At 41.0% G+C, this 24,476-nt stretch overlaps 2 protein-coding genes across 2 annotated transcripts in view; both read right to left on the bottom strand.

Moving 5' to 3' along the window:
• The window catches only part of btbd8 (BTB domain containing 8), a 41,026-nt gene extending 36,484 nt beyond the window's left edge, over positions 1-4,542 (bottom strand). Inside the window, exons 1-4 of the mRNA XM_058637557.1 lie at positions 4,345-4,542; positions 2,220-2,338; positions 1,681-1,860; positions 145-269 (exon numbers count right to left, since the gene is read on the bottom strand). Coding sequence (XP_058493540.1) covers positions 145-269; positions 1,681-1,860; positions 2,220-2,323 — 409 coding nt within the window. The 5' untranslated portion in view covers positions 2,324-2,338; positions 4,345-4,542. The remainder of the gene's footprint in view (positions 1-144; positions 270-1,680; positions 1,861-2,219; positions 2,339-4,344) is intronic.
• Positions 4,543-6,239: 1,697 nt separating this feature from the next.
• ephx4 (epoxide hydrolase 4) lies at positions 6,240-23,784 on the bottom strand. Its single transcript, XM_058639455.1, has 7 exons — positions 23,164-23,784; positions 20,416-20,501; positions 17,952-18,109; positions 15,807-15,935; positions 12,632-12,735; positions 10,970-11,118; positions 6,240-7,010 (listed from the first exon to the last, which is right to left on the bottom strand). Exons 1-7 carry the CDS (start codon positions 23,404-23,406, stop codon positions 6,770-6,772), a joined length of 1,110 nt encoding a protein of 369 aa, XP_058495438.1. The 5' UTR covers positions 23,407-23,784; the 3' UTR covers positions 6,240-6,769.
• Between the last annotated feature and the right edge of the window lie 692 nt (positions 23,785-24,476).

The following is a 24,476-nucleotide window of genomic DNA, read 5'->3' as shown; positions in this document are numbered from 1 at the left end:
GGCAAATGGACTACACTCACTGCTGATGGCTTTAAAAGATCAGGTTAAACTAAACAAAAACATTCAGCTTTCTTTTTATTGAGATTTGAAAATGCAGCTGGACAGTCACATCAGCCTGAATAAAAAGAATGTTGACCTGTTTACCTGAATCAGTGGAACTGCGAAGATCTGCCGTGTCGGGAACACACTCCGTCGTTTCTGGCATGACGTCCTCCACGTCTGGGATTATTACAGCCGAGCGTGTGCTCTGGTTTGATGTGTACACTCGCCTGCAGGGGTGGGAGACTCTGACGGTTAATTAAAACTAGACATTTCACACAATTTAATGCAAATGTGACTTCAGAGACGCAGCAGGACAGCCACGGTCTGAAACGAGCAGAGCTCATCAAAGCAACCTCATAATATTTCTATGAAGAAATCAGAGGCTACCAGTTACACCCCAACTACTTGTGGAAATATGCTGTAAGTGGATGCTCTGTTCTGTCAGGACACATTGAAGTTAATAAACAAACACTCTTACAGCTCCTACAGCTTAATATTGTACACCAGATTTTCATTTCCCTCTCAAAACGACATTAATTTAATCCTAATATCTCACATATCTGCTTTAGATGTGGTCAGGAGGAGGGAACCACTGTTTTTCTAAGCTTTTGGGAAGGTTGGACAAAAATAAAACTGAATTAAAAAATATAGAATACACAAATCTATAAATGCCTATGTCCATGTCTCGAGGTGCCCTGTGAACGGTTTTACAGGAGGTTTTTTCACTATTGTGGTTTATGGGAGTATTTTTTTAATGCAGTACTATGAGTGGCCACTTGAAAAAATACAGAGGTACTCTATTCAGTTCTTGTAAAATATCCACGGCATGTGATGGCGGAATGCATCGTGTATGTAGTGGGTGTGTGACTAGTGTGAAAGGAATAGCACTGATATTCAACTGTATTTGCATCAAATCTAATTGTTTTAGCCAAGTTTATGCTACACTACATTATTTACCAACTAGATTTAAGTTCCCAACCTTCAATTTTGAGAATTTCCAGTTTTTTCCCCACTAATTCCCATGCAAAGTTTCCACTTATAATTTAATTTTTTATTTTAATTCTCCTTCCAGTGGTGTCACTCTTGTTCTGTGGTGTTATTTTCTACTAGAACAGTCATATTCTAGTAGTTCAATGTAGATCTATTTCTAATTATCAAGAAAAAAAATAAAATAAACAAATAAATAAATAAATAATGATGATTCGGGGGAAAATAAACCATGCTGCACACATTAACTTTCTCAAACCAGCATGGGAGCAGCAAAATTAGGTCAAGTTCTGATAAAAATAAAAAGGCTCAAAAACCCAAAGAGTAAACACGGTGAAGCCTGGATGACAAATGAACATTGGAGTCCTCATTAAATGATCATTAACACTTGGTAGCAAACACCTAACAAAATGTGCTGTGCCATTTATTATTCGACAGACGCAGCATTGGCAGAGATCCTTGAAACAAAAGCAAGCAAACCCTGCAGATTAAAGATGGTGCATCTGGCGCCCTCTGTCAGACATACACTGAAACTGTAACACGCCAAGACTTCACATGAACCCACTGAGTCGTCATCCAGAAGACGTCAAAAGTAAAAAAAATAAAACACAGATATATGTGATTAACATGACACTTGAACTCAGTGCCTACCTGAGGAAGTCTCTCAGCCCGGGCAGATCATATCCAGGCAGGTGAATGACGGTGGGATCTTTATGTGTTTGTCCCTGAAAGACATGGGGAGCTCGGGCCAACAGTATGGCTCTGTGAGCTCGCAGAGAGTCTGTCCCTGCAAACAGAGTGACATCCGCCTCCAGCTCCTCCTGTAACAACCTGGGGCAGGGGCAATTTGTCTCTTGAATAAGTTTAGAAAGGTCATACAAATCATCAGTCAATAAATAAACAACAACAAACTGTTCACTTTTCTGCAGCCATGTGGGAAAATGATATGTAATGTACAATTTAAAGGCAACATACACTGGAAAATTGTAATTAAATGCCTCTTGACAATCTTTCTTCTTCTCATCCTGCCGTAGTGAGTGATCTGAGTGACCCAGAAATCATTCAGCTTAAGGCTTTTTGGACAGTGCGGAGTTCAAACGCTGGTGCTGTGTCAATTTTTCTATGTCAGTGTTTTGACACAGAACAGTAAATGTCCACATTGGCATGTGTTGGACCGTCACATGTCTTACCTGTTCAGATCCTCGGACAAAGCCCATGATAAACATCTCTTCAGCTGCTTGGTGTATTTGCGCTCTTTGGCCTGGAACTCTCTTGCAGCCTCAGTGGTGATCATGGTTTATCGTTTCCTCTAAGACAGAGAAAATACACAAAGTTCACCTTGTGCAAAGCTACAGCAGATAAGACAGTGATAAAGTCCAGTCATATACAGAGTGCACATTGAGAGGAAGTGAACAGCACAATACATCCAGATTATATATCCATCCACATACTGTATCAGAGCTTCTCCCAGATCAACAACACATGACAATATTCCTTTGGTCCTTTGGTGTTCCACGTTGTAGATGACAGTTTTATAACGTTAACAGTAACATGGCCACGAATTACATGATCAAACATACTTTCTTTCAAAGGTCTAACTATCTATATGTCAAAAGGTCCTTAAGAGTAACTACTCTCAGGTGTACTTTCAATATAGATAAATGTTATTTTATGTATTAACTGATTAGTTGTTTGAGACCATTAAGTCTCAGGAAATGTCTAAATATATTAAATAATAATAATAATAAAAAAAAATATATATATATATATACATACATACATACATACACACACACACACATATATATATTTCTTTATATTGTGTCCACAAACTAAAAGATTTACAGCTTAGTGTCATGAAGGAGCTGCAAATTCATATATAAAGTAGCTAAAATCAAAGAAAACGTTGATCACTCATTAAAGTAGTGACATATTCATTTATGACTAACTTTATGTGTTATTTATATTAAACAATACCAGATTTTTATTTTTTCATTAAACCAGACCAGTATGTTTAGTATTAATTGAGGAAAATTGAGCTGAAGTTATTATTTCAAAAGTGAATTCATTACAGGCTCCAGACAAAAGATCCCCTTTTTAATCATAGAACAAACTAAACATTCATCATCAAAACTGAATTCTAGGTCACCTCTCCTGTTACCTGCCGAGCCCGAGAGAAAACATTTCAGGCCAACTTGTTCTTCGTTCATACATAACAATGACAAATAGCCATTAACTCTATTCTATCCATCCCACATAAATGACGTGTTTACTTACTTGCCACTGCTAAACACAAGTGGCGCTGTTTAAACCAGTGCGAACTACGGTGGCCGACGGGGGCAAAAGCACACACAACACATGCAGAAGGAAAAACGAGCTGCATATTCACAAACGTTTCAGTTATGATCACCGTTTGCGGACTATTTGACTATTTTACTCATCTACTATTTTCCCATATTGGGTTGTGTTAACAAAAAGTGGCCACCTTATTGGTCTATTGCGGTCACGTGACAACCGTTTTACCACTTCTGTACAACACTGAACACAGGTCTTTTAATAAAGTAAGAATAAAGTAGTCCCCAAGTATCTTATTGGATGGTTGTAGAGCTGCACGACAGCGCCCCCACAAGCTCGGAGCACTTCACTGCTGTTGTTTTCTCTCCTGCTGGTGTTTTGGGATTTGTGTGTGTTGTTGGGTTTTTTTTACAGTGTGTTTTTGTTGATGCATGTGTTTTGTCTTTCTACAGATCATTTTCTCTTTTGCGTCGCATTGCATTTATTGTTGTTTTCGTTTGTGCTTTAGAATCTGCATCGTTTGTGAATATGCAGCTCGTTTCTCCTTCTGCGTGTGTTTTGGGGTCGTTGCAGTGCGTTTGCCCCTGTCGGCCACCGTAGCGAACACAATCGATATTGCAGGAGCATGACAGCAATTCATAGTGTAAGCTAAAGCATACTAATTAAACTAACAGGTAATATATTATATATCACATTTCTCTTCCAGGTGAAAACACACCTGCAAGTGAACCTAAATGAGATGGTTATACTGCATTTAAACCCTGTGACGAGCATTAACAGGAGCTCAACTGTGTGTCATGACCTACATTTAACCATCTCTCTCTCCCCTCTCTCTCTCCCCTCCCTCTCTCTCGCGGCCAGCCGAGCGCTAGCTAACACGAGCGTCCGTTTACTGGTTGATATTTTACTGAAGCTCACAGACAGAAGAACACGGCGGTGTCGTCACTTCTCCGCCCGTGGACATTAATGTCAAGAGTATTTAAACACAGAGTCGTTTCATTCAAATGTTGACCCACTGACCGACGTTGTTGACATCAACCGCATCCTTCACCACCACAACCACCGCTGCCGCCACCACCGCCGCCGCTGCCGCTGCTGCTGCTGCTCCACGCTGTTCTCCGCCCACGACCACACACACGGTTCAAAACACCAGCAAGGAGCCGACAATTCTTCACCTTCCTCGGCAAAGGAAGCTCTGCCACCATCCTCTTCTTCTTCTTCTCCTCCTTTTTCTTTTTTGGTGGTTTTATGGCGGTTGGCAAACATGACAGGTGGTGCATTACCGCCACCATCTGGTATGGAGGGTGGATCAAAAGTTCTACTACTGCAAAACAGTAAATCATTTGTGTATATTTGTACTGAATTATATGAACTAAGAAGAACACCTTAACACAGCTAAAGTTTAATACTTAAATGTATTGAAGATTGACATTAATAAGTAAACATGAGACAAGTATCTTGGACATCTTGGACACATGACAAGTCAGACCATACGTTGTACAATAGGTATCCTGTATAGGACAGGAAGCGTGAAGGTCTGTTTTGGATATGGTTAGTTAGGAAATATAGATGTCTCTTGTTTGACTAAATGGTGATATTGTCCAATTTAAAGATCATGGGACAGTATGGTATATCTGGACCCAACTTGTTCTTCAAGTCTGTTGCATTATGGAAACAGGAGAAAGGCGGGGGTCCAAACATGTGATGCCTACAAATAAGAATGCTAGAAAATCTATATAAGGTTAGTTTTGCTTTTCTGAGGCAGAATTGTTCGGAGATTCGGCAAGAACACATTCTCCCGAGCTGCAGCAGAGCTTGGTTCTGACGCCTGACTTGTGACTAAATAAAATCCCTTTGTTCGGTACGAGTCCTGTGTCAGTGGGGTCTTTTCCTGCATCATCAACTCATCACCTATCGTTCATAAGAAGAAGGAAGTCTGACAAAAACGACATTACAAATACAAATACATACTTATACATACGTATATACACGTGTATATGACAGGCAGTTATTGAAATCAAAGGATTTGTGACGTCTTATTCGCGTTAATCCTTTTTAAGTCTGTCTGCTCCAATACTTTTGCTCACATGAAACATGGTTGGGTTCAAACCAAAGGTGCTGTCTTTGTATGTTGTGTATCAGACCCAGAGGTAAATGTTCATCTTTTGTCTCATATTCATCTTTTGATGCCAAACACAAATGTTTTTAGTCTATGGCAAAAATAAAGGAGGGCACACAAACACACACACACACACACATACATGCTGAACTGTTTCTTCCTGTATTATGTGTATGAATAAGTGTACTGTTTAATCCAGTATGACCAAATCTAATCCTCGATATAGTCGTATCTTTCCTGCTTCTTCCCGTTCACCTAACCTCTCCCACTTTGCTTTGGATTTTGAAAAACAATCTTTTCTGTCATCCTCCCATTGTTTTTGACAACTATCCTTCAGTTTTAATGATGCTCTTCATTTCTGTTTTGCTTACTAAATGGTTTAGATGGATGAAGAGATGGATGGATGAAGATGACTGCTCCACTGAAATCATCATATTTGCACTCTAAATAGTTTTGTTTCCTGGAGGACGTTTGAGGACTTATCATTGTCTTGTCAAGAAAATGCAAATTATGCAAACAAATGATGTCATTTACTGTGGGGGAGCCAGAGAGCAAACCTTACACTGTGTTACTTTCATGTTGTGGATCAGCAGTGAAGCTTTTTCTGACACGTGAGGATGGATCACTGTTGTTTGTCACTGCTGTGTCACTGCTGTGTCACTCTGTGCTATATTAAAGTTTTCCCATCTCATCCTGAGTGACTGTTGTGAGACAAGAACAAAACCACGGTTATTCTCTGCTGTTATTCTTATCCCCAAAAACACAACAAGAGCAGCAGATTTGACACATACTCAGTTTATTTATAAAATCAAAAGGTGTCGACCTGGCTCAGTAAATTTCAAAATGCAGTGAGTAGGAAAAAGATAGAAAATAAGTACAATAGTCAACCATCACTGACATTTCTTTACAGGAAGATCAAGAAAAAAAGCATAATCTATAATCTACATGTTTGAGGGGAGAACAACACAATCCTACCTGATAAGAAGAGAGGGAGAGTTACTGCTCCTACAGCGCCCACAGTCGTGTGCTGCGACTCCAACAAACACACACGGGTAAAGCAGACAATGCCACGACTACGTCCCTCTGAAGATCTTTACACAAAGTTAAAAAGGCACCACACAATAACAAATCACGTGGAGATTCTGTAACGCTGTAACCATGTGCAAAATAATATAGTGAATCTGCCAAAAACCGCTCGCCATGCTCTCCAGTGAAGTGTGCTTTCATTCTGTCCTTAACAACCTTTAAAAAAAGATCTGAAATATGAAAGACCTTGAGGAATGACTGCGTCGGTGTCACAGTGGGGTGGGGGTGTGTGCGTTGGTGTTAGTTCCTGTAGCTCTTGCGTCCTTCTCCCTCCTTGAGGAAAGTCCATATGAGGGTGTTGACGATGTCAGGCTGGTCCTGCTGGAGCCAGTGACTGGCGCCGGAGATGATGTTGAGACGGAAATGGTTCCTGATGTAGAGGCGGCAGGCCTCTGCCATTTCCTGCTCCAGGAAGGTGTCGCGCTCCCCCCACAGCAGCAGCACTGGAGACCTGATGTGGCTCTGGCTCAGAGGGAGGGAGCTGTGGACACACATGGAAACAGGCGCAGGTGAATCAGCATTTTATCCACAGTGGGAGAATCTCAAGATGTGTGTAGAAAACCAACGATGACGTTAGAATCCCACCCCTCTCGTCGTTGTCATCTTTCTCGTGTTGTGTTTGCAGTTTAAAGTCTGTTTGCTTTATGAAAAGTTTTATTCTCTTTCCCTTGTTGCCTTGACTTTCTTCATTTTAATTTATATATTTAAAGTTGGACACAGTGTGCATGCTTTATGCACATGCTCAATACCTTTGAAATCCTGACGGAGAACCTTTTGAAAAACACCAAAGAAAAGATATATAGCTGCAACTAACGATTATTTTCATAATCGATTAATCTGTCAATTATTTTCTCGATTTAATCGATCAATCGATTGGTATTCAGAATATCAGAAAACCTTAAAAAATGTTGATCGGTGTTCGTCAAACCTGGAAAAGATGATGTTCTCAAATGTCTGATTTTGTCCACAAACCAAAATCATTGACTTTTAATGATGTAATGTTATCCAGAGCAAAGAAACATTTAAGAAAATATTCACATTTAAGAAGCTTAAACAATCGTAAATCTTGTTTCAATCATGAAAAAGACTTCAAACCGATGATTCGATTATCAAAATAGTTAATTTAGTAATCAATTAATAAACGAGTATCTGTTTCTGTTTCGAGAGGCCTTAAGTGCATGTAAAACATGATCCTGTGTTTCACCTCTTTGTACATTATATATATATGTTGGAGAATTGTGAATGAGAACATGTGACAAAAAAAATCATTTACTCATAACTGCACCTGCTCCTTTGGTTTGCACCCTATGATGATGTGTTTGTGCCAAAAATGACACTTACACTAAAGATTACATGTCTACGGAAGCCCTTAAGGGTCATACATACATACATTTTATTTCCTCTGTTTTCCTGTGACAACGAGATCATTCATTTGAGATCTTGAGAAAACAAAACGATAGTCCAGTCTATTTAATCACTGCAGGAAACATCATTCAGTGTCGCAACGTCAGAGGAGCAGGAGACTATCGATCACCGCATCACATATCTATTCCATAGCTTACAGCTTTATGCCCTAATATAACAGATAATGTACATATTAGTGTGCGTCATAGAAGAAGACGGTTAGCAAGGCTTCAGCTTTATAGGAGCCTGATGTTGTCATTAACTACATAGTTGAGCAGCTACGAGGCTCCTGGGCACGATACGTCACGTGTGATTGAAATCTCACGTCTCAGGTTTCATTTCATTCATTATCTCTCAAATTAATTATCTCAGGAAAACGGAGGAAATAAAATGTATGTATGTATGTTATCTCTTTAGGACCCTTTATGTCATAAACACGGACCTTGTCACAAACAGTAGTCCTTATGGAGACCAAAACCTGGTCCTAATGAGGCAGAACCTCAGCACCCTGGTTAAGTGTGTGTGTGTGACACATTTTCCTGTGGAGTAACAAACTCAGAAGAGATTATTTTAGTGCTTTTTGCTGACTTATGGTTTCTATTTTGTTGAAGAGAGCATGTCTGAGGTGCAGACACAGACTCTGGCTCTCAGTGAAAACATGGGAGAAACAGATGCCACTTCACAAAAGACTAACTTGGTATGATGGGTCAGTGCTATTTCCTTTACATAATCACACAAAAGCTATTCTGAGAAACACACTCAGTGTCTTTATGTGAGAGGGAAGCAGATGGCGGCTTCAGTCATGCGTGGAGGCTACACCTCACATGGCAGAAGCTGCATCCATATGCTACGTTCCATTGACATCGCACCTCTGAACCGGCAGTGACTTCACCCCCCGAGTTCACCACTTTCCACGTGAGAAGCACAAACGTAACTCGGACTAGCCGTTGTTAGTGATAGCAGTCTATAACAAAGACCTACATGGTGGTTTGCACACAAAACCAGCAACATGTCAAAATGAAACATGTGTGTGACTGATATAATAATAATAATAATGAATTTTATTTGTAATGCACTTTATATTGAACAAACAATCTCAAAGTGCTACATAAAAAAAAATAAAATAATAATAAAAATAATTGGAGAGACAACGTCTCCAGTTAAACTAAAAAAGCTTTCTTAAAAAGGTGGGTTTTTAGGCATTTTTCAGTCCCATATAACACCTATAAACACTCAGAGACCCACACATCAGTCCCTCTCTGTGCAACGCCACCTCCACTACACTGATTCTGAACACTGGGGTCCCCCAGGGAAGTGTCCTCAGCCCCCTGTTATTCTCCTTGTACACATGTGACTTTACCTCCACACACAGCATTGTGACATTTGCTGATGTCAACACCATCATTGGCTGTGTTATGGATAATGATGATGAACCTCCTCCCTGGCCTACAGGGAGGAGGTTAGTGCGATAACATCATGGTGCAACACAAATCAACTCCTACTCAACCTTAGCAAGACCAAGGAGATGATTGTGGACTACAGGAGGCTTCAGGGTGGAGGACCGCCCAGTGTGCAAACTATATCGCAGCTTTCGTGGGGCTCACATTTATTGAGGGGGGGGGGTTGACGGGACATGCCTCAGAGGAAGGACTAAGTCAAAACACATCCATTATTACAAGCCTGTACGTCTACTTTCCTTATGTCAGCACATAAAGCCACATATCACATCCAACCTCCACACACGCATCACATCGGAATCAAATCAATCATAAAACAATATTTTGTTATATTAATATTTTAGAGACCCCCCAAAATCTCACAAATCATGTTTCCAGGGGAGCTCATATATCATTAAGGGGGGCTGAGACCCCACATGGCTCCCCCGTAGTTCGCTGCATGGCCACGCCCCTATCCACATCTGGGGAGCAGCAGTGGAGAGAGTCAGCTGCTTCAAGTTTCTGGGGATCCACATCAGCCACACTGATGTCATCACAGTGACATTTACAGCCAGTGCTGCAGGAGGACACCAGCCACCCCACCCTGACAGTCAGTCCCCTCACACAGTTCAGGAGCATCAGCATCCAAGCAATGAGGTTCAGAGACAGCCTTTACCCACAAACCATTAGGCTTTTGAACGGCTGAACTGGGTGAGGTTGCTCCGAGTTTCTGAGTTGGAAATCCAAATTCACAGGAACGCCCCAATACTGTGATGTTGCCATGTGGAAAAGTGACTTTTTATAGAAAACAATCTGCTTTTCAGCTCTGAAGCAGAACTGTCTCCAAACGTACACACCTAAAACGTTTACCACACGATAATGCGTGTAAGCAGGAAGCAAAGTCTTAATATATGCAAAAATGTCTTTTAAAGGGAGAAAGCAAAATGTATAATATGTGACATAAAAGTAGGTGTTTATTTATTATGTTTTTAAATGTTTGTGAAAAACATTGGCAACAGATTTTGATTAAATGTTCTGGAGATATAGATTCTGTCCAAAGGAAGAAAGGATTGCCTTTTAAATCAGCTGCTGCAACAACAACAACAACAGTTGGCACTGTCAGATGATTAGTGCTAACTGCTGCTACCCGTAGTCACTGTGCAGTGGAGCACAAAGTATTTGCAAAGTTTACATCATACAAAAAAGTAGTAGTGTGCTACATTAAAATTTCTCAAAACAAGACACGACTAAGAAAAAAACACAATTTAAATCCACAGAATGACATGTTTATATTCAAGATAACAGAGCGTTTTGTTTTGTTTCCACTTTATCATCTCTGCTATGACTTCCAGGACAAATTAGGAAACTTCAGCGTGAGAAGCCAGTGTGTTGTCTTCTTCATTTAATGTGTGTATTTGTCATTAATGACTTATTGTTGTTTGCTCTAAAGCCAAAGAACGATTCCCATGATCCCACACATTCTAATAATAAAAATAACAAGCTGCCACCTCCAAACCTTCATGTTTTGTGAAAACACATGAGAGTTTAGTCCGATGTGTTGCATGTGTTACAACTTGACCAGGAGTCAGTCTTTCCTCACCTGAAGACGTTCCTGTAGTAGTTGAGAGCTCCAGTTAGAGCTCCGGGCTGTGACAGTGCGTAAAGATACGCCTCTAAGTCCTCAGCTGTGAGCCAGCGGCCTTTCCTCCCGATGCCTGTGCTGCGGCTGGTAAACAGAGCCTTCAGAGCCTGCAGCAGGAACACACAGCTTATACAACAGTGGTGGAATCTGATGCAGCACACGTTTACATCATTCAAGTGTCACAGAGAAATATGGAGTTCAGTTGCTCAGGGTTTGACCTTCAGTCAAACCTCTGGCACGCAGACTTTATGCCGGCTCAACACTAATAAACTGTATTTCCACGTCTGAAACGTGCAGTATGAAAACATTGTCTTTTTTACTTTTGCAAGTTTGGAAAAACTGGAAATAACAGGCTAAACTAACACTTTTTAACATGTGGTTTGTCAGAAATTTCCTTTTTTTTGTTACACAAAGTGATTGTTAGTTGCCAACTCCATGCAGAAGACTCGTCTTCATCTGTCAGACCATATAAGCTCGAGGGTCCAAACGAGGACCATATTTGATAATGTGAAGATTTCCCGGGGGCCAATGGCCCAATTTTTTTCTTTTCTTTTTTTAACAGTAACATTTACATACAAATGCACTATTTTATAAAAATGTAATTTTCACTATCACAATTATCATTTTTAAATGGAAATGTAACTAAATCTAAGCTGTGCAGGAGTGAAAAAATGAAAAGAATAATTGCCTTTCTTTCCACATCTGGAGTCAAATAAAATCATTTCAGATGAGTGCATAGAGCTGACTGTCACAGGTGGGTTTTGAACTTGGCCATAAATAATAAATAATAAAAACCCAAGTTGTGGGATGCACAACAGAAACAAGATGAATGTGTGTCATAGCTTTGTGCAAGAAAATGAGCAGACCAGTTGGAATTGACATTGTAGACTAACAGTAAGTGAGCATAGAGATTATTAGGTGAGCCTTTAGTTAAAGGACTAAAATCTGTGTCCACGCTGGCAGCCATGTTTTCTCTGCGAATGTCCCTCACAAAATGTCTCACACTGGTTTTGGGCAGAGGGAACATGCACAGTGCAGTCAGTGCTTGATAAAAACACACTGAACTACTATGAACTATCAGGAAAAACTGTTTCTGAAAGCTGAGAAGTTGCAAGTCGAAGCCAAGCATGTGGTTGTTACGGTGATTTCACTGACACACACTCAGAGTGGTGGAGAAACGGAGCAGAGAGCAGCACATTTTATCAAATATCACATTTTGAGACAGATACTTGAAAAAAATCTATTGGAAGTATGTTTTATACTGTTCAAATTCCAATATTAAAATGTAAAATCTCTGATTCATGTACATCTATTCATGTACATAATTCCTTTTTTTGTTTTTCTACAGTTCCAAGTTCCAAGTGTTCTGGAAAAATGGGCAAAAGCACTTACTCAAAGGACATTTTCTGTCCCTTTTACGGTTCAAATAAGCAGAAAATGACATTTTTCAGTTACGAGACTGATCTGACTCGTTTCAAGACGTGATTTAATAATGATTTGATCTCCTTCAGGGTTATTTATAGCTGCTGGTCATGTCTACAGATTTAAGAGCAGCTTATTTTTACAGACTGCACTGATATCTAAAAATAGACAGACACACACACACACACAACAGGGCACCTTGAAATCATTGATGGAGAGCATGAGCTCTGGGAAGCGAGGGAGCTGGAAGAAAAAGAAATGACTGGATTTCAGCAACTGGCTCGGGTGACGAAGAGCGTAATCTAGGAAGAGAAGAGTGAAGTGAAGTTCAATCCAAACTCATATCATTAATAAAGTCTTTAAAAAAAACAAATGAACATTATACATTCTAGGAGCTACACACTTGTTTTGGTATTTGACTGAGTTTGATTATCAAGTATTGTCTGCTGTTTACCTGAATCAAGGAGTTCACTTTAAAAAATCTTAAAGGAAATTATATTGTTGATTCTAAAGTTATTTCATAGGACAGTTTTAGTTCAGAAAAACTCAGCTAATAAAAACAAGTCTAAATCTTTTTTTAGGGGACATTACATTGTTATTAAATTGGGCTACTGTGTGTCGAAGTCGAAGGAGGAGAGGAGGAAGGCGAGTTCAGAAACAGAGAGAAAAGAGGAAAGGGAAGAGTCTGGGACTGAGAGTAGGGACTTTGAATATTGGGACGTGACTGCAAAGTAGTGGTGGGTGAGAGTGTAGCAAGTCAGCATAGGATGGTGGTTTGTAGGATGAATCTGGTGACAAGGAAGACGAAGAGGACAAAGGCAGAACAAAGGACAAACTGGAGGAAGCTGAAAAGAGAGGACGGTTCTGTGGCTTTCAGGGAGGAGTTGAGAAAGAATCTGGGTGGTCAGGGAGAGCTCCCAGATGACTGGACAACTACAGCTAATGTAACCAGGAAGGAGAGTAGTAGGAGAGTACTTGGTGTGTCGTCTGGAAGGAAAGTAGAGAAGGAGACTAGGTGGTGGAATGGGGAAGTGCAGGAGTATATAAAGAGAAAGAGGTGAGCAAAGAAAAAGTGGGACACTGAGGAGACTGAAGAGAGCAGACAGGAGTACAGGGAGATGCAGCACAAGGTAAAGGTAGAGGTGGCAAAGGCCAAACAAAGGGCGTATGATGACTTGTATGCTAGGTTGGAAAGTAAGGAGGGAGAGAATGATTTATACAGGTTGGCAAAACAGAGAGGTAGAGATGGGAAAGACGTCCAGCAGGTTCGAGTGATCAAGGATAGAGAGGGACATGTGTTGACAGGTGCCACAGAAGTAATGGGAAGATGAGGATGAAGAATGGAAAGGCAGTTGGTCCTGATGATATACCTGTGGAGGTATGGAAGTGTCTAGGAGAGGAGGCAGTAGAGTTTCTGGTTAGACTATTCAACAGGATCTTAGAGAGTGAGGGGATGCCTGAGGAATGGAGAAGAAGTGTGATGGTGCCCATTTTTAAGAATAAGGGAGATGTTCAGGATTGCAGTAACTATAGAGGAATAAAGTTGATGAGCCATACAATGAAGTTATGGGAAAGAGTAGTGGAAACTAGACTGAGAGCAGAAGTCAACATTTGTGAGCAACAGTATGGTTTCATGCCTAGAAAGAGTACTACAGATGCAGTATTTGCTTTAAGAATGCTGGTAGAGAAATACAGAGAAGGTCAGAGGGAGCTGCATTGTGCCTTTGTAGATCTGGAAAAAGCCTATGACAGGGTGCCGAGAGAGGAACTATGGTCCTGTATGAGGAAGTCTGGAGTGGCAGAGAAGTATGTTAGACTGGTGCAGGACATGTATGACAACTGTGAGACAGCGGTGAGGTGTGCTGTAAGTGTGACAGAGAAGGTGGAGGTGGAGGTGGGACTACATCAGGGTTCGGCTCTGAGTCCCTTCTTGTTTGCGGTGGTGATGGACAGACTGACAGATGAGGTTAGACAGGAATCTCCATGGACTATGATGTTTGCAGATGACATTGTGATCTGTGGTGAGAGCAGAGACCAGGTGGAGGAAAAGCTCCAGAGGTGGAGATATGCTCTAGAAAGGAGAGGAATGAAGGTTAGTCTCAGAAAGACAGAATATATGTGTGTGATTGAGAGGAACCCAAGTGGAACCATGAGGCTACAGGGAGTGGAGATAAAGAAGGTGGAGGATTTGAAGTATTTAGGGTCAACAGTCCAGAGCAGTGGAGATTGTGGAAAAGAGGTGAAGAAACGTGTTCAAGCTGGTTGGAATGGGTGGAGAAAAGTGTCAGGGGTAATGTGTGATAAAAGAGTATCAGCCAGAGTGAAAGGAAAGATATACAAGACAGTGGTGAGACCAGCGATGCTGTATGGTCTAGAGACAGTGGCACTGAGGAAAAGACAGGAAGCAGAGCTGGAGGTAGCAGAGATGAAGATGTTAAAGGTTCTCTTTGGGAGTGACGAAGATGGATAGGATCAGGAATGAGTCAATCAGAGGAACAGCACATGTTAGATGTTTTGGAGATAAGGTCAGAGAGGCCAGAATGAGATGGTTTGGTCATGTACAGAGGAGGGATAGTGAGTATATTGGTAGAAGGATGCTGGGGTTGGAACTGCCAGGCAGGAGGTCCAGAGGAAGACCAAATAGAAGGTTTATGGATGTAGTGAAAGAGGACATGAAGTTAGTTGGTGTGAGAGAGGGGGATACAGAGAACAGGGTGAGATGGAGGAGGTTGATTCGCTGTGGCGACCCCTGAAGGGAGCAGCCCACAGGAAAAGAAGAAGATTACATTGTTAATTCAGTAAAATAAAGCTATTCAATGCAAATATATCTCATGAATTCGGAAAAACTGCAATAAAATTGTTAAATAAATGCTGATATCAAAATCAAATCATTAAATTAATTAAATAAATAAAATCACAAAAATGTGTCTCTCACCTGCTAATGGTGGAGAAGAGTTTTTGATTCAGTTAAGTTTCATTAGTTTTTTGACAACTGGCCACGACATCCATCAAACACACAGACAACAAGGATACACATAATAGATACTAAAATAAAAAGGAAAGAGGGAAGAGGAAGACACAGTGGAGTTATTTGATCGTTTACTTAAAGGCCGTTACAGGTCTGCGCACGTGACTTGGACTCAATCAGCTGTTCCAGCTTCACATCATCCATGTAATTAACTCCTCATCATCGTCTTCTTCCCCTTACGGCAGAAGATGATTTGATTTCAGACGGAAGCAAACACGGAATTGAACGTCATAACATTTCTTAATTAATGAGATCATAATTGTGGCGATAATCCCAGGAACCAAAGCAGAGAGGAAACATGATGATGATGATGATGATGATGATGTCTTTTGGGTGAAATATTACCTGTGAACACAGACGGGTGAGGAGAGTTGAGGACGATGAGTTTGGTCACCATCTCTGGGTAATGAATGGCAAAGAGCCAGGCGATGGTTCCGCCCCAGTCATGACCCACGAGGCAGCATCTGTTGTAACCTTGAGAGAGAAGCACACGCACACGGATGTGACAGCAGAAGCCACATTGTTGCTGTTGCTGTGAGGACGATAATGACGGGAGCTTGACGCTCACGCTGATTTGATTTTCATGTTTTGGTTTTTTTGACACGTAGATTATTTAAATCAATATTGTTCTTGTTTCATTGTTGCTGATTCCTCTGGATGGATGTATTACATGACATAGTGCAGATCAAGGTCAGAAAGGCCATCCATCCTTTCCAACCTAGTGCCCTATCCCAGACTCACACATTTACCCACATATGGCGTGTTTCCACCACTTCGCCTCGACTCGCCTCGCCTCGCCTCGCCTCGGCACGGTTAACTTGTGTTTCCACTAGCATAGTAACCTGGTACACGGTACTTTTTTTAGTACCTGCTCGGGCGAGGCGATACTATGCGTGACGTTACCAGACTGTCGGCCACTGATTGGTCAGAGTGCGACAACATGCTACTGTATCTGCGGAGACATCACGCCAATGTGACGCTTCTGCTCCATGCAGCATTTAAACAGGCCCTCAGTGAGAAGTCAGACAGTAAAGTCAGTAAGTAAAGCAACAGGGGTGTTTATAGTGATGGTGATCGTGGTGGAGGATGCAGTGTTTCAGCATATGATTAAAGTACTTGAGCCATCCCAGTAGTGCCGTACCAATATTCCATCCCGCCGTCGAGTGATTCCTGAACTTTATGAAGAGACACGACAACGACACAGCTTACGTGGCTCTTACTACAGATGGATGGAGCTCCAGGGCCACTGAAAGTTTTCTAACTGTCGAACTGCTCGTGACATAAATTCGGAGAAGAAGATGAAAAGCTCTGTTTTGCAGACCCGCCCACTTTATGAAAGCCACACAAGTGAGCATCTTTCTGACGCACTGACACGAGCAGTGACAGCATGGAATGGAAACCAGAATAAATATATAAACGTGTAAATGCAGCAGTGTCTCTCCTCTTACTGTCTCAAAATCTCTGGATTGTTACAATGATGTTTTTAATCCCTAATCAAGATGACTCATTATTTCAGTTTTTACATGATTGCATGACATGGCCTTAAGAATATCTGATAAATAAAAGGAAACATCTAATTATTAGGCTATAGATCTGATACATGGTATTTGTAGAGGGTACAAAATATAAAAAAAAATAGTAAAATAGTAAAATAGTAAAAAAACAACCAAACCGAAAACTGTGACCCCAAAACCCTGATATGAACCGAACTGTGGATTTAGTGAACCGTTCCACCCCCAGTTAACAGCTATAATCAATATAAAAGTTATACAAAATATGTTACCAGACTCTTTTTAGTCTCTCCATGCACTTAGATAGAAGGTGAGGTAGCGGCAGAAACCTTGACGGTAATTGAACATAAATTTTACTCAACTCATACAACCATATTTCAGAAAACTGTCTTTTTAAAAGTGAACGTGGATAATATATTCTCATTATTTGAGGTTTCATAACGTGAATATGACATGACAGGTGTGAAGCAGAGGACAAAGATAGAGCCCTGGCAATCGTGGCAGAGTTATATCCATGAAAAAGTGCAAATAAATGGCTTGGATTGTTATAGTGAGAGTCTGCAACATTTATATGAGCCCTTTCATAGCATTCAACTAGTGAAACACAGCCAGACTTTTATTTTGAAATAGTCAAAGGGAAAGGAAGTGAGGTTACATGTCAGAGGTAGATTTTGTATATTTCTACTTTTATATGCAACATAAAGATGGTTTTAACGATAATGTTAATGATTATTATTCATTTATGTCACTGTGGCCTAGAGTTGTCAACGACCGACAACACCGACTGGACCCTTGGGTTGGGGCCGGTTTGGGGCCCTTAGGCTTCCTTTTTTCCGCTCATAAAACTTAAATTACCATTTATTGCAGGTTGTAAATGCAAAGAGTGATTATGATATAAAGCCACAGTAAAAGCTGTGATGTTCTCAGGCCTCAGGCTTAGAGCTTGTCAGAACATGCAGCATCTCCCGAGTTCTCTCACCTAAATACTCCACGATGTCCTTGACGTCAGTGACCAGGAAGTCGAAGCGGTAAGCGTCAGCGGAGAGCGGAAGGTCGGACTCCCCGTAGCCACGCATGTCGATGGCGACCACGCGGAACTCACTCTTAAACTCACGCAGCTGGTAGCGCCATGAGAACCTGAAAGACACACAGAGATGCACAGAGTGTTTTTCTTGATATTTTTGAGAGACAAACGCCACATTATAACACATTATAACTGAGCTGTATTTGTAATCTTGACTTCATTGAATTTGATAAAAGAAATCTATAGATTGGCTCTTAAAATCTGCCCTGGTTGAAACTCTTTACACCGACCTTGATGTACTCTGCCAGTAAACTTTACTAAATGTTACACATTGGATCCTCATCAGACCTAACGTCCCTCTCCTCTTCCTCTGCTGACTGTGAGGAAGGAAGATGCAGAAGCGTGGCTGTGATTCTGATGAGTCAGGACAAGAGTCAGGACAAGATCCCAGCAGTAAAACTGCCGATCTGAGGATTCAAAAGTGAATTTAAACCCCCTCAGACACTTCCACACATCCTGCGACCCACACACACACACACACACACACTCTTCCTCTCATTTGTCAGAGGGAATTAGCACATTGAAGTGTTAACTATTCTCTCTCTCTCTCTCTCTTTATTCCTTGGAGAAGAATTCAGCAAACGAGCTCCATCTACCAAGAGTTCCTCTGTGTCGTGTCAGCAGCTTACAGTAGATGGTGATATGGACGACGCCTGGTAACCCCCCCTTTGGCCTCAATCCAGGATCCATTTTTCACTTCACATCAGGAGGAGAAGGCGACACATGCTTCAGTTTCCCTCTCTAATGTTACAACTTCTCTGTGCTGCTGTGGATTTGTTTTGTGTCCCATTCAGATATGAACTGGTAACAACTCCCTGGTTTTCAATAAGCCAGAGATGCAGAGATGTTACCAAGAGCATTTAGCGACACATTATAGAGTTGAATGGAGGCCGTGGACGAGTGATGGGCCAACATGGCCTGGAGGACTGAGTGGACCCAAATGGTTAGAGACTCAGAAGGAAAGTTCAACAGAAGGGTTTATTTTAGAGCTGAAACAATTCATCGATTAATTGATTGGTTTGAAGCTTTTTTTCATGATTAAAACAAGATTTCCGATTGTTTAAGCTTCTTAAATGTGAATATTTTCTTCATTTCTTTGCTCTGGATAACAAAGAAATCATTCAAATCATTTTGGTTTGTGGACATTTGAGAACATCATCATTTCCAGGTCAACATTTGTTTAGGTTTTCTGATTTTTATGGACAAAACGATTCATCGAGAAAAGAATTGTTATTTGCAGCTCTAGTTTATTTAAAAAAAGAAAACTAAAGAAGACTCTTGCACTGGAGGATGTCTTGGCAGGTGAAGAGTGACAGGACCTGAAAACAAGGAGCGTCTAACAGAGTTAGATGTCACAGGTCACAGGTCACAGCAACGAGGCGCTGAAGGACTAGTACTACACCCTGCACTGGACGGACCGTATCTGGCACTGGAGTGACGTGTGAGCTGGCTCACATGGTGCAGGGAGAGTGAGGAGTAGATAGGAGTCAGGTGTGTGGATTGCAGGTGAGCCTCATTGCACTCCAGAGAAAGTAAGTCAGCCCCGGGAGCAACACGAGGAGAAAACCAACCAACAGAAACGATGCAGCATGGCCAGCAACCGCAACCGCCACTGCTAACTGCTAATGCTATTTATGTGCAGTTCCATCAACTGCTATGAAGTGAATATTAGGAGTTAATTCACCAAATTACCTCATCGGCTTGGATCCCAGTTTTCCTGTGTGGAGTTTGCATGTAACCCCCATGTGAGTGTGGATTTCCTCCAGCATCGTGCCACAGTCCACAAACATGCAGTGGACTCACTTGGACACTCTAAATAGAAAATAGCTGTGTGTGTGTGAGAGTGAATGGTCTCTGTGTGTTTGCCCTGTGATGAAGTGGCAGCCTGTCACTTCATCGTGACCTCGCCAATGTCAGCAGACGCGTCTTTTTCCACTGGCACACGAGCACACTGCAAACGTCACGTCATTGGTCTGATTGGTTGTCGGTCTGTCCAATGACGCACAGAGGCATCGTCATCCACATCTGTTGGTCACGCCTCTTGGAAATGGGAGGTGACTACACCAGACTCAGGTGGTTTCTCAATACCCAGGTATGCAAGTATATACTTGACTCAAGTACATACTTGCCAAGTACAGGAGAATTTTATTTATTATTTTCATATTATTAATATTTTTTAATAAATTATTTATTTTAATTAATATATACAGTGCCATGTGGAAAATAGATATACCACAGCAATGTATATCATATATATATACATATATACATTTATATTTTATGGACTGGATCCAAGGACGCGTTCAGGACGGACTGAGAGTGTTATCACCACAGTTTATTGAATGGAACGTTGACCTACCAGAACTCGGGGAAGCCGTGTAAGAAGAGCATGAGTGGCTTTCCTCTCTCTCCAGCAGCGACATAATGGAACCTAAGACCAGACTCCTGACAGGACAGAAGACACACACACACACACACACACACATTAACACAAGAGGATGGACTGAAAAGAGCAACTCAGCAGTTATAAAATGTGCAGCCTCATGCAAAACAGGGCGGTGATTATTAGGAGAGCGAGACACTGATGGTTCATGTCCATCTTGTTTGAATCTGTTGTTATCACTCCAAAGCTTATTGGACAATCATGTGTTTTAAGTGTTATATAGAAATTAAAGATATTTTTATCACTATTGATCAACTATCCCACAATAATCTTTTCTCCTAATGTAAATAAGGGCTGTGTGAGGTGGTGAAAATTCTTTAATCAATATTTCTGTAAGGCTGGGTGATATAATGTGTTATAATAAATCATTCTCTGAGTGTAAATAAACTCTAAATTAAGATATCTACTGCAGTTATTACCTTTCATTCACGCTTTGTCTCGCCCTCAAATGTTTTGTTTTTTGTCTCAGCTATATTTTAAATGAGGTTGTTCCTCAATATATTAGTGAGATTAAATAAAAGTTATTATAATAATAATAATAACAACAATAATAATAATAATTCTGTCTCCAGGTGACGGCACACAGAAATAATCACTCTCTCCTCCAGAGTGTCCAGTCTGGACGCTGGGTGAAATTTCTTTGTATGACTTTGTATGTGAAGCGTCCCGCGATGACATTTGTGTGGCGTCCCGTGTGAACACAGCATCAGGTCTGTCCATAGTCATCTGGTGGGAGGGACTTAGGACAGAGAGGCACCATGAGATGCGACTGCCTAGTCCAGCTTTAAACCTTCACATATCTAAACATGCTCTGCTCTGAATGATAATTTGACTTTTTTTTAAAAAGATTTTCACAATAAATAAATAAGTATTTTACAGACCACACCCACCATCACAATATTCCAATGTGTAATACTGCACACACCTGCAGCATAAAACGTTGAAAAATGTCGATTCGGAAATAAGGAGGTTCTCAAACGTATTGTTTTGTCCAAAAATCAAATTGACTCAGTTTTAATGATTTTTATTTATCTGGAGCAAAGAAATTCACATTTAAGAAGCTAAATCATGAAAAAAGCTTCAAAGGATTCATCGATTATCAATAAAGTTGCAATTAATTTAGTCGTCGATTCATCGAGTAATTGAACTAAAGATCAGGCAGCCGATGGCCAAGTGAGAGGTGAATGGGCTTGTGACGAGAGGGTTGCTGGTTCACATCCCAACACAGTCAAATGCAGAGGTCAAATTCTCTATCACTGATGTGTGTGTGTTTGTGTGTGATGGTGCACACGGTGTGGTCAGACAGAGATCAGGTCAATAAAACAGACATTAAAATGCTTCAGGCATCTTAAAGCATCAGTGCTGTCATTAATATAGTCTATCATCTGCTACATGATGAAGAGGCTGCTTTTACTTTTGACACTTACACAAAATACAGCTTGTTTTTCTGCCATTAAGACTGTAAATATCTTTTGTTGTACATTGAAGTATATTATGCTTCTGCTGTTTATGGTTTTCTCAAACTACTGAAACTACTGATAACACAATCATCAGCACATTCTGCTGTAAAAGTGCATATAATGACAATAGAGCTCAAACAATTACTCCATTAATCGATTATAAGTCGATTTCTAAATTAATCGTCAACTATTTTCATAATCGCTTCATTGTTTTTTTTCATTATGAAAACAAGATTTCTGATTGTTTCTTAAATGTGAATATTTTATTTTTTTCTTTGCTCCACATAACAAAGAAATCATTAAAAGTCAATCATTTTGGTTTGTGGACAAAACAAGACGTTTGACATACACTAATGATTATGATGTATAATAATAATAATAATAATAATACAAATATATATAATGGTTAAAAAATACAGTTTTATCCCTAATCTTTATTATAACCAGTTAATAACAACATTAACCTCACCACGATTCAAATCTTCATCCTAAACTTAACCAGTTCCTTAGAAATGAGATACTGCCTCATTATGACTGGTCTCCATGACGACTAATGGTCAGTGTTTATGCCAGAAAAACAGGTAACAAACACAAGCACACACACGCACACACACATTTACATCAAATGACTCATGGATTTATTAAGAAAGTAATCAAAGGATAAAAGGAGTATGAAATTGTAGCCCTCATTCCTGACCTAGTTCATTTCTAACCTTAACCATAATCACAACTCACTAACATTAACCAGTTCCTGTCTCATTAGGACCAGGTTTCGGTCTCCATGGCCACTAATGATCAGTGTTGATGCCAGAAAAGGTCCTGAAGAGGCAACAAATACAAACAAAGAAACACACACACTGGTTTGTGCAGCTATTCTTGAGAGGACTCTCCATTGACTTCCATTCATCTGGATAAACAATAAGTCAATGAATCGATTAATTGTTGAAAAATGTATTGACAACTATTTTTGATAAGTGACTGAACGATTTAAGAAAATATGAAAATGTTAAAAAAAATGAAATGATCAAATTGATTAATCGAGCAAACAATCAACAGATTCATTGATTACAAATATTCATATTCATAATTAACCACATTTTTGATCAGTGAAGCTGAAAATGTCATAGCAACAAACACACACACACACACATACACTTTCCCTTTCACATGCAGGTGTGTGAGAGCGCGCGCGCGCGTGTCTTACCTTGATGCGAACGTAACAGTGGGTTCCCAAGGACGTGTCATTCAGACACGCGGGTGGACAGTCACGCACGGTCCACTGAAAGGTGGTCGTGGGCCTGAGGAGGAAGCTCCACCAAAGTTTGAACAGCGCCACCACGCTGCACAGCGCGCAATAACCGTAGACCAGCGACCAGAAGCCCGCGCCTCTGATGTTCTGCGCGAGACTCAGCGCAAACACCATCAAGTTGTGGAGCACTCTCGCCATCTTTACATCGCCGCAGGGACTGGATCCGGATCACCTCAGATACCTTATCGATTAACTGATCGATCCGCGCGTGCGTGCGTGGGTGGGTGGGTGAGTGTGTGTGTGTGCGCGCGTGGACGCTGCTCGGACAAAGCCGCTGTGTCCGTCAGCAGCCGCCGCACAGGCGCGTGTGTGGAGTGAAGGGAGGATCCCCGCACACGGAGGAGGCTGAGGCTGAACGGGACGCTGCCGACAGCACGACCATCACGTCAGATTCCACGCGTGCGTGTGACAGCGGCGGTTGTTGTTGTTGTTGTTGTTGTTGACACTGTGCACCGCGTCAGTCTCTGCAGCGCAGCGGACAGAGTGTGAGGAGAGAGCGGCTGCAATCACTGCACCGCGCCGCTGTTATGGCAACAACAGTGTTAAAGGGATAGTTCCGCTATTTGGTAAAAAATAAAATAAAATGTTGACATTCATACACAAAACAAGGTGTGAAAGGGGCTATGGGTAAGAAATGTATTTTATCAAGTAATAAATAATCCTGACATGTCATGAGATTAAGGAAACATTAAAGGAAACGTTAAATTGCTTCATTCATGGCCCCGCCCACCACCACAGCACCAGAGGAGTTGCGTTCCATTTACATCAGAACTCGGAAGTTGGAGCTGGGATTAACAGCTCATGCTAGAAATAAAAACCAAGATCATCAACAGATCCATTTCAATGATATCCACAGGATTTACGTCACTCCAAGAAACGATTAACATCTTCAATCTGCACCCTGTGCTCAGATGTTCTTATAGGCATTCATGCACTTGAGGCTTTTTTTGGGGTGAGGTCTGTACTACTATCTAATGTACTGGATGTCATTGTACCCTGTTCTCCCACTGTGCTGCTCGTGAATGTTACCACCTCACTAAAGCTGACATGTATCCTCCTAACGGGCATCACTGTTGCCAAAAAGCTGTTGGCTTTACGCTGGAAACCTCCTCATACACTTACTAAGCCCCAATGGATTCATACATACATTGACATAATAAACATGGAGTCATCAGTGGCAAGGATGCACGGTGCTGGAGCTGATACTA

The sequence above is a fragment of the Solea solea genome, chromosome 9 (genome assembly GCF_958295425.1).
Source record: "Solea solea chromosome 9, fSolSol10.1, whole genome shotgun sequence".
NCBI lineage: Eukaryota > Metazoa > Chordata > Actinopteri > Pleuronectiformes > Soleidae > Solea > Solea solea.
This window is presented reverse-complemented; position numbering and strand designations above follow the sequence as displayed.

Bases quoted from the DNA above. Each gene is read 5' to 3' on its own strand.
- ephx4 (XM_058639455.1), bottom strand. From the start codon at position 23,406: ATGGCGAGAGTGCTCCACAACTTGATGGTGTTTGCGCTGAGTCTCGCG. The intron at 20,502-23,163 runs GTAAGACACGCG...CTGTCCTGTCAG, and splicing joins ACTGTTACGTTCGCATCAAG to GAGTCTGGTCTTAGGTTCCA. The intron at 12,736-15,806 runs GTAATATTTCAC...TTCTCTTCCTAG, and splicing joins TCACCCGTCTGTGTTCACAG to ATTACGCTCTTCGTCACCCG.